The sequence below is a fragment of the Neovison vison genome, chromosome 5 (genome assembly GCF_020171115.1).
Source record: "Neovison vison isolate M4711 chromosome 5, ASM_NN_V1, whole genome shotgun sequence".
Taxonomy (NCBI): Eukaryota; Metazoa; Chordata; class Mammalia; order Carnivora; family Mustelidae; genus Neogale; species Neogale vison.
This window is the reverse complement of record NC_058095.1, coordinates 41,170,478-41,180,661: the sequence shown is the minus strand read 5'-3', so window position 1 is coordinate 41,180,661 and position 10,184 is coordinate 41,170,478. Positions and strand designations below refer to the sequence as shown.

Below are 10,184 nucleotides of genomic sequence, written 5' to 3'. Positions count from 1 at the left end.
TCTGGCACCTGTCACTTCACCTTGGGCTAGCTCTGCAGGATCTTGGAAAATCCGCGCGCGCGACGACGCTAAACACGTGGCGGCGGGGCGGGCGGGGCGGGTGGGGCAGGCGGGCGGTGCCGCGCGTGGCTCCGCCCCTGCACGCCTATCGGCGCGCGGTGCGGGCCCTGACGTCACTCTTGTCAGGGCCGCGGCACATGGGCGGCCGGATGCGCTGAGCCCGGCGCTGCGGGGCCGCGGAGCGCGGGGGAGCAGCGGCCGCCGGCGCGGGGAGGGGGGTGGGGTGGGACGGCGCCCAGCCTCGGGTGCTGGCGCGTGGGGGCCGGGCCGCGCGGTGCCTTCCGCCCTTCTGCAGCCATCTGCATATTTTTTCTTTCTTTTTCGCAATTTTGAACATTTTGCAGGACGAGGGGTTCGAGGCAGGTGAGAGCATCCTGCACGTCGCCGAGGAGCCCGCGGGGCGCTTAGCGCGCTCTCCGGGGACCATCTGCACTGGGAACCCGAAAGTTTTTTGTTTTTATTTTCTTATGCAGATGTATTTATAAAGATATAAGTAATTTTTTTTTCTTGTCTCCACCGCCTTGAAAGCGAGTACTTTTGGCAAAGGACGGAGGAAAAAGCTCAGCAACATTTTGGGGGGCGGTTGGGCTTTTTTTTTTTTTTTTTAGAAAAAAAATTTTGAGTGCATCGCGATGGAGAAAATGTCCCGACCGCTCCCCCTGAATCCCACCTTTATTCCGCCTCCCTACGGCGTGCTCAGGTCCTTGTTGGAGAACCCGCTGAAGCTCCCCCTTCATCACGAAGACGGTGAGCGCTGCCTTCCTGGCTGCCCCGCTCTGGGAAGGAACGACGCTCCTGGGGTCCCTTTCCCTGGCTGGGCAACCCTGCTGGAGCATCTATCCCCTCCCTCCCTGTCCCCTGGCACCCTATCCCTGCTTTGTTGAAATTTGAAGCGCTCACCCATCACCCCCCCCCTCCAAAGGAGCGGGAGGGGGAATCCCCTCACTGAGCAACGTTTAAAATAGTGCTGGGACCGACCCAGGCTCTCTGGGTCCCGGTCCTCCGGCGCAGGTGGGAGTCATAACTTGACAGGTCAGTGCTCCCTAGATGGAGGCTTCCCCGCAGGCAGAGTGAAACCGCCTGCGCGAGGGCAGAGCTTCGCGGGCTGGGGAGGAGAAACCAGAGGGCCTGGTTCTGTTGTGGCGGGGGGGGGGGGGGGCGGGGGGGTCCCGCAGCGTAGCCTGTGTATTGGGTTCGTGCTACTGTTTGTGTATTAGTTGGCGTCCGGAGCTCGCGAGGTGTGAGCGGAGCCTCCTGCTCTCACTGCCAGGGGTAATTCAAAAAGCGGGGTGGGGGCTGGAGCTGGCGGGGGGGGGGGGGGAGTGGTCTCTGGGCGGGAAGCTGTGCACGCCTCCAGCTCTGACACTTTCCCCGTGCACTTTTCCTGGTGGGAGGGGAGAGCGGAGTAGGCTCACGTGTAACCGCGCTGGAGCCTCCTCTGGCTTGAACCCTATCTTGGTAAGTCCCAAACCTCCCCCAGGCAACCTTGGCTGGAGCGGGAGAGGAGGGGTCGGGAAGAGAAGGCGCCCAACCGAGCTCGTGCCGCCAGGGATTTGTCAAATTGGGCTGATGCGGTTTCATGCCTTCAATGTCACAGTAGCCAATGCGAACCGTGCGGCTTTGAGTGTAAAAGTCTTGAAAGATCATTTGGCTACAAATAGCTTGGGAGTACTCGCATCTTCTCTTCTAGCAGGGGGACAACTTGTTGCTTTGCAAGAGTTGAGGGGTTTGGTTCGCCTTCTGTAAAGTATAGCTTCCCTTTTAACTCTCCTTTAAGGAGTAGCACTTGGGAGGAAGGTGCTGCCTGCAGTCTTTTGCATCTGTGGGTGTTTTAAGTCAAATTCTCAGGAGATGAGACTAGAGGATTAGAATGGATGGCAGCGGAGGCTGTGTTTCTCTGAGGAAGAAACTCAGAAGCCAGATTCCCTAATCCCAGATTCCACCCGCGCCTGAGTACTAGAATGGGCAAAATCCAGAGCAGGGTTTAAAGACAACCTGGGGTGAGAGGTTCTTCCAGGTAGGACAGAGCTGCATACCTCCCTTAGTGGTATGTAATCACCTTTCCCATAGCTGAGCTTTTGACAGATTGCATACATGTGTAATTTTTGTGAATTGGATCATATTTAAACTTTGGGGAGGGGGAGGGGGAAAATACAAAAAAAGCCAAAGCAAAGCAAAAGAAAACAAAAAACCATCCTTTTGTAAAATACAAGGTGCCCCAGCGGCTTTCTAAACAAACATATGCAGGCTCTGGGAAATTCTCAGTTTTCTCCTCTGTCAGCATGAGGCATTGGTCAGTTCCTTCAGGTCTTAGAGCCTCTGTGTCTTCCTTACAAATGGGGATAATAGCTCTTTGCAGGTTTATTATGAGCTTTCTGGAGGCAATATGTGGAAAGTATCAGGTATATAGTAGGTGCTCAATGCATGCTTTCAAAGGAGGGTGGAAAGTCCCTACTTTACCAAAATTAGACTCCTCAGCTCACTGGCTAAGTCTGAATGACCTCATATTGTTACTGTAATGAATTTCCTGGAAGAGAAATCATGCCTGGTTATTGGCTGTTTTCTTTAAAAATCACAGCATTTGTATGTAACTGCAGGTGTTACTTTCTCACTGTAGATCTAAATTATTTGTCTCCTCAAATCATGTACTTGAAAACTGCATTCCCTTGTTTATATCCTAGATCAGCTTGGAACCCTGTCCCAAGCACTAGGACTAGAGCTTTCTTTCCAAAGTAAATAGGAAGATGTTGAAAAACAGGCAGAGATCCATGTCCTGTCTGAACTTTTAACTCTAGATCCACAAAAGCCAGCAGCCAGAGAAGAATCCTGGTGTTTGTGAGAACATTTTGAACGTGGTGTTTTGTAGCAGAGGCCAGGAGGGGTGATTTAAAAAGCGACACTTTTTTTCTTTCTTTTTTAAAGTCCTAATTTCCCCTTTTTCTGCAGCATTTAGTAAAGATAAAGATAAGGAAAAGAAGCTGGATGATGAGAGTAATAGCCCGACGGTCCCCCAGTCGGCGTTCTTGGGACCCACCTTATGGGACAAAACCCTTCCCTATGACGGAGATACTTTCCAGTTGGAATACATGGACCTGGAGGAGTTTTTGTCGGAAAATGGCATACCCCCCAGCCCGTCCCAGCACGACCACAGCCCTCACCCTCCCGGGCTGCAGCCGGCTTCCTCCACAGCCCCCTCCGTCATGGACCTCAGCAGTCGGGCGTCTGCACCCATTCACCCTGGCATCCCATCCCCGAACTGCATGCAGAGCCCCATCAGACCAGGTAAATTCTAAAACGATTCTCCCTTCAGGTGGGGAAGAGGGTGAAAGGGAGGGACAGGGCAGGGGGAGGGGGGCACAAATACCCTCACAGGGAAGCGGGCTGGCCTGGAAGAGGAAGCTTGTATTTCACTCACAGCCCTGATCGTCCCATATCAGTGAGCATCCGTATGTCCCGAAGAATCAGCTAAATGCAGATTCTGTGGACCTACCTCTAGAAATTCAGATTTTTCAGGGCTGGGGTAAGGGCCCAAGAATATGCATTTTGAACCCAGGGGAATACTGATGCAGCTGATCTGAGGACAGAATTGAAGAAACACCAGCCTACAGTGAATGCTTTAGATACTGTAGGCACCCTTTTCTCCTGCCCTTTGGTCTCCTCCCCAAATACACAGATACAGGATCTTGCTGAACGATGTGGGTAGACTCTCTCCAAAGCTGTGTGTGGTTCACCTACATTCATTTTTCTCTCACCTGAAGGGAAAAAAATATATGAGTTAGGGGTGTGGGGCCAATCACCTTATTAACCTTTTCCTCTTGCATTCTCCTTGATTGAGAAATGAATATAAAAGTGCCTCTCCCTGTTAAGCTTGGTTTAGCCTTCTTCAGGGCCGGAACCCCATTATTCCTATAAAACAAATTGTTCTTCCAGTATCTTTTTTTCCATTTTCGTCTGCTCATTACACTTAATCCATGTCTGGATGCCTGCAAGGTCGGCTGTAAGCGGTGTTGAACTACATAAAACATCACCCGAATTGTCCCGGACTTCAAAACCCACTGCTCAGTGCTCAGATAGAAACACAGGCTGAGGTGGATTGGCCCTGGCTTCATGCTGTTAACACTCTGTGGTGCAAAATGAACAGGAAGAAAGCGCATTTCACGTGCACAGGTAACCAGGAACAAAGATTGAGCCAGAGAAATTGCCAGGAAGGTCACTGAGCAGAGGTCCTTTGCTGCAGGGGACACAGAAAGCAGGACAATGGAGGACTTGTGCTGGAGATCATTCCTGAACTCCGTGTCCTTGCCTCGTGTAGAATTTCTGTGACATGCAGAGCAAGACTAAAATGGAAGGAAATGATTCAAAGAGGAAACTAACACCCCTGCCTTGAAATATTAGTACTGGAGTTCAGGTCTTTCTTTCTGTGCCAGCCCCCTTCTCCAGAACCTACTTTGAGTGATAACTCAAGGCCGCTGGCTGGAATGGAATTAAATCTTAACCTCTTCCCAGCCCAGAAGGCTGCAGAAGCTGGGAAATAGACTCCTTGGTGTGACCCCAAACCCCTTATTCCTTGCAGTGCACAGTGCCATGGTTTTGTTTCTTCCCAGGAACAGATAATCAGCTGAATAAACATTGAAACCAGGGAGAAGGGGCTGGAGCCCAATGAGAAGGTGCCTCGTATCTCAGTCACTCTGCTCTGCAGAGTGAGACTCAACCACTTTGTAGCTTTAGGAAGTGATGTTACCTCTCAGAGCCTCAGTTTACCTTTGTATAGAAGAGTATAACTTTTATAAGATTGGGTTAATGCGAAAGTTACATGTAGTATGTATAAAGGGTCCAGTGACTAGCAGGAGATGTTCTGTTAATGAGAGCAGTACTCATTGTTGTACCTGTCTCAACTTTTATCTTTGATTTCAATCCTGTCTTCTGAAATACCTTCTTAAAATACTTAGGAACAGTATATAACCCTCCTCCCTTCTGGAAAGAAATATCAAGAGATTTTGGCCAATAGTTACTGGATTGGTACGTACCAGTCCTAACACTTAATTTCTCCATCCCCTGGCAAATACAAGATGTTTTGCCAGGTTGGAAATACGTATTTTTTTCCCCAAAGGCAGGTAAATATTGAGTCCCCACATCTTGGTCCTACTGGGAATCAAGAATTAGGGTTTGAGATTTGGAGGCTTCCTTAGAAACCATTTGTCAGGGCTTTTAGAATCAGTGCTGACCAATGACTCTCAAAACCTTGGGGTACCCCCCCCCTGCCGCATCACTCTAGCTGCAATGTCCACAATAGCCCGTCTCTGGAAAGAGCTCAGATGTTCATGGACAGGTGACGGGATAAAGAAGATGTGGTATGTATATACAATTGAATACTACTCAGCCATCCAGAAAATGAGATCTTGCCATTTGTGATGACATAGATGAAACTAGAGGGTATCATGCTAAGTGAGATAAGTCCGTCAGAGAAAGAGAATTATCATAGCATCTCACTCATATGTGGAATTTAAGAAACAGAACAGAGGCTTAAAGAGGAAGAGAGGGGAAAATCAAGATGAAATCAGAGAGGGAGACAAACCATCAGAGACTCTTAATCATAGGAAATAAACGGAGGACTGCTGGAGGGGAGGAAAGTGGGGGGGATGGAATAACTGGGTGATGACATTAAGGAGGGCATTACATCAGTGGGTAGTCTTGTGGGTAGTCTATAAGGCTTGTGGGTAGTCTATAAGACTATGAATCACTGATCTCTGCTTCTGAAACTAATAATACATTATATATTAATTAATCGAATTTTTAAAAATACAAAAATATAGCAATGTTAAAGATAATATTGGGGAGGCAAAAAATAAATAAAATATGCCTAAGAATAAAAGAATAAAATTAAAAAAAAAAAAACACTTGGGGTGCCCCAATCAGATTTGCAAACTGTGACAAAGAACTCCTGAGTTTCAGCAGAAATCATTTTGTTAGGTTATAGGGGAAAGGTACTAGGATTAAAGAGGGCACTGGAATCTAGAAATAAGCTCCTCACTTAAATGTCTTTTTTTGGAAATGGAAACATACTTCAAAATAATCTTCACATTGAAAACTCAGTACTCCTCAATACTCCTCACAAGAAGGGGGAAAAACCTGAAGGTCTTCTTCAAGTGCCAAGTACAGACACACTAACACTCTTCCGTAACAACTCATACCGTGTTGGTCATTATAAAGCTTATAAAGCAAAATAAATGTCTAAGGGATGTGGACACGATGGATGGATGATGTGTCCCAAACAAAACTGAAAAGGAAGAAAGTTCTCGATCGTTCATGTAATCACAGTCATGACCAAAACAGAAATACCAAGTTAATTTTGAGGAAAAGAAGTCCCCAGAAGGGAAGAGCACGTGTGTAGCCTCGAGCATTCTGGGAACTGGATCATTTCAGTCTAGACCAAGATTTCTCAGTCTTGGCACTGTTAAGGTTTCGCATAAGTCTTTGCTGTGGGCCACTGTCCTGAGCCTTGTAGGATGTGCAGCAGCGTTCCTGGCCCCGCGCCCTTGAATGCCAGTCACTATCCGCCCCCCCGCCCTGCCCCCGCCCTGTGACAAGTAAAAATGTCTCCAGTCACTGCCAGCTGTCCCCCAAGGGGCAAAATCACCCCTACTGATAGAGACTTTGAATTTGGACAGCAAAATCTGGGCATAACTCGGTATCCTGTCAAACGCACATGGATGCTTTTAGCCTCCTGTAATGCTTTCTGGCAAAACTTTTGAGAAGGTCAGGCAACGTTAGGTTGCCAAGAAGAAAGATCATGTTAATAAGAGCATGGTTAGACGCTGCTAGTTGATGAAACTATGACGTCCGGCGAATCGGAAGATAATTGCAAAGTAATTTTATGAAACATTTGTTTTCTGTATTTGCTCAGCGTGCGGTTTTTGAGTTATGCTCAGTAGCCTGGTGTCATTAGTGCCACCTGTCTGGTTGAAAGGAAATGAAGCCATAAGCTGACAGCTAATGCATTTCTAGGTCTACCCCAAGTGTGTCTTGGAGCGACAAGGTCAGCGCTCTTACGAATAATCTTACCGCTTACCATCATGGCCCCCCCCAGCCCCCGTTCCTGTTTTGTGCCCCCCATCCTTATTCCTCCTTCTAGCTGTCTGATCAAAGAATAAATCAAATATCTAAGAAATGCAGTTTTCCTTGAAGAAATAACCCAGGGATCCCCCCACCAGCCACAGGAGGTGGGGCGATGGCTCAGCTGGCTGGGCTGACGTCTGGGTGAGGCAAGAGTGGTGGATGCTGGCTGCTGTAGCCACCTGCACCATCTTCTCTGGCATCCAGGGTGCCACATTCCGGATGGCCTCAGGTCAGCGGAGATGGCAGGAGTCATCCCGACCGCTGTGAAGTGTGCCTTTCAGATCCTATCAGAGATGGTACCTGGGAGTGCTCTCCTGGAGGTATGCACTGGGTACGGGCGAAAAATAAGAATCTGTTTGCCCAGAGAACTGAGCGATTGCTTTAAGGACAGCAGTCCCTTTAGGGAAAGTCATCTGTAGCAGACAAAGGCAGAGTTATTTTTAAATCACATGCTTGTAAAGCCAGATTTGAAATCGTTTCCTCTGGTGGTTTTTCTTTGAATAGCTTGGGGGTGTCCTACCCCTGTTAGACCCATATTCAGCTGAGAATTAAGAAGGCTGTCTTTCTAGTTGTGAGCACAGAGAGCGGGTCATGATGAAGGCTGGTTACGGAGTGAAGTGAAAACCCTTCCATGTGGTGGTGTGTGGGAAGAGGAGGGTATAAGTGGGCGGCCGACGAAGGGCGGGGAGGTGTGGGAGAACCCATTGTACCTTTGCAAGATGGCATGTGTGTTCTGTTACTGCTGACCTTCCCTCATGATCTGGTTTTGGCATGGAAGGAGCATGCTGGCCGTGGGGTCTGAGCAAGGACGGAGGGGAATCGTGTGCTGGTGTGTCTGGGCTTGTGGGAGGTCCTGCCCAGGCGACAGGATTCTTTTGCTTTTCTCAACATCAGGAGATGAAGCTTCAGTTTCTCCCTCCCCCTTCAGGGCGTGCGGTTCTGTATTTTCCCCTCCAGCACACTGAGATGTCTGCAGGTTGGGAGCTTCGTGATGGATAGTTGCTGTGCAGCGCACCTCAAGTATCTTGGAAGTGTTTTTCATTCATTGGGATCAAGGACATCATGAAGGGGAGAGAGTCAGCTTCCTTCTGGAGGCAGGCAGCTGTTCTGTTTCTTGTGAGAGTGTATCTTCCTCACCACACCCTGTAAAGGACAGGCTTGTCATTGTCTCCTCACTTTGACCTGTTGTGACATTCCCAGGACAGGAGTTCCCCGACTTCCGGCAAGAGGGGTTTTCCGGTGGTTGTGGAAGGCGGGGTGGTGGTGAAGACCGTAAGCTCTGGTCCTGGGGGCCTGGGTTCCCATCCTGGACCCACATCGGCTTCTGGCAACTTTGGGTCGATGTCCGTACATCTTTAAGCCTTGGGTTACGTCTCAGGCGTGTGGAGATGATGAACAGTCCCCTTCCCGTGGGGGTTTTGCAGGGTTAAATGGGGTAGCACCTGACCGTCAGGCATGGTGTGGGGCACAGGAATACTCAGGGCCTGGAGCTGCTGTTCTGATGTCAGTGATATGGGAGCAGGGAAGGAACTAGACTGTATTCCCAACCCCCGTTTTCCATTTAGGGATTTGTTTCATCCAGTCCCCTTCTCTCTGCAAAAATAGGACATGCTTTTTTTTTTTTTTTTTTTTTTTTTTCCCTCCAGCATGCCCAATCCTTCTTCTGTGTAGCCTGCTTGACTTTGCTCCTTCATTCTGGGTTAGGACAAGTGACTTCCTGGTGTTAACCCAGCAGCTTCACTGCTGGATTAGCAGTGCCTATTCTGCCAGTGTGGAAAGAGCCACCCGCTTGGTGCCCAACCCCTTCCCCACCCCTGGCTCTCGTGCAAGCCCTGCAACCCTGGCCGCCTGCCTGCATGACCGTGTGCTTCAGGCACGTGGCTGTGCCCTGTCAAGCTTGCCCAGCTCGGGGTGGCGTGCTGGCTTGCTCCCGTCCCCCACCCCAGCCCTTGCTTCTCTTCCCAGGCGAGCTACAGCAAGCGCCAACAAGAAATTGTAATCCTGACCCTGGCATGAGAAAGCTGAGCCCTGTAGGGCAGTTCATACACCAGGGAAACCTGCTCTGCCCGGCACTGTAGCCAGACCCCGGACTCGGCCCTCTCTGCCGTGCCTGTCTGCCCAGAGGCCCTGTCTTCTCTGCACCGCTGCAGCGGGCAGGATTCCTCGAGGCCGGCTCCTGCCAAGGGTCTTGGCAGAGTTTTTCCAGTTGAGCACTGTGCCTAGCAGACTAGAAAAATAGCAAGATGAAGACAGAACTAGGTGGAGGAGAAAGGAAGGGGTGGGCAAGGAGGGACGTGAAAAGCTTTGATAACATCCCAATGTAGAAAGCCAGAGGATGAGAAGACGGCAAGGATTCATTAGGCTTCTCTGGAAACTCTCCTGCAACTGATCACTCTTCCCCGGGAGTCATTTTTTATGTCTCAGCAATGAAAATGGAGGGAAGAGGGAAGTAGCAGGGGAAGTCACAGGATTAAAAAAAACTTTGGGGAGGGACAAGGAGGGATAGGGTCTGCATTTGATTCTGTAATGGAAATAGCTGAGAATACCTTTCACTTAGCATATATCTGATATTCCTCCAGCAAATGTGTTGAACCGAAAGCCCCTAAACCATTGTTTTCTAATGAACTTCAATTTCCTGAAGACCTTGATTTTTGCAGGGTGCGGGCAGCAGGGGGCGGGGGAGGGGGGCTCCTCCCATTCACAGCACCCATCCGAGTGGCCCTGTGTCTGAGGCAGTTCTGCAAGGGCCTAGAGCAATGGCTCAGAGCTTACAATCCAACCAACCAACCCATCTGGGTGTGAACCCTGACTTGTGCTTGCTTTGGATGTGGGGCAGGTCATTTAAATGATCTGCTTCTGATTTCCCATCTGGAACTTTGGAAATAATCACTGGATCTACCTGGTGGGGTTGGGGAAGGTCCTGTGAGCCGGTGCAGAGCTCGTGCTTGGCACCATGCCTGGCACGCAGGAAGTGCTCAGCAACCGTCCCTAACTGCCTGTGAGTGGCG

At 49.7% G+C, this 10,184-nt stretch overlaps 1 protein-coding gene across 2 annotated transcripts in view; it reads left to right on the top strand.

Moving 5' to 3' along the window:
- The first annotated feature begins 309 nt into the window (after positions 1 to 309).
- The window catches only part of HLF (HLF transcription factor, PAR bZIP family member), a 52,530-nt gene continuing 42,655 nt past the window's right edge, over positions 310 to 10,184 (top strand). For both annotated transcript variants that reach the window (XM_044248636.1, XM_044248635.1), the window contains exons 1-2: positions 310 to 807; positions 3,007 to 3,342. In XM_044248636.1, the coding sequence (XP_044104571.1) occupies positions 693 to 807; positions 3,007 to 3,342 (451 nt within the window). In that variant the 5' untranslated portion in view covers positions 310 to 692. The remainder of the gene's footprint in view (positions 808 to 3,006; positions 3,343 to 10,184) is intronic.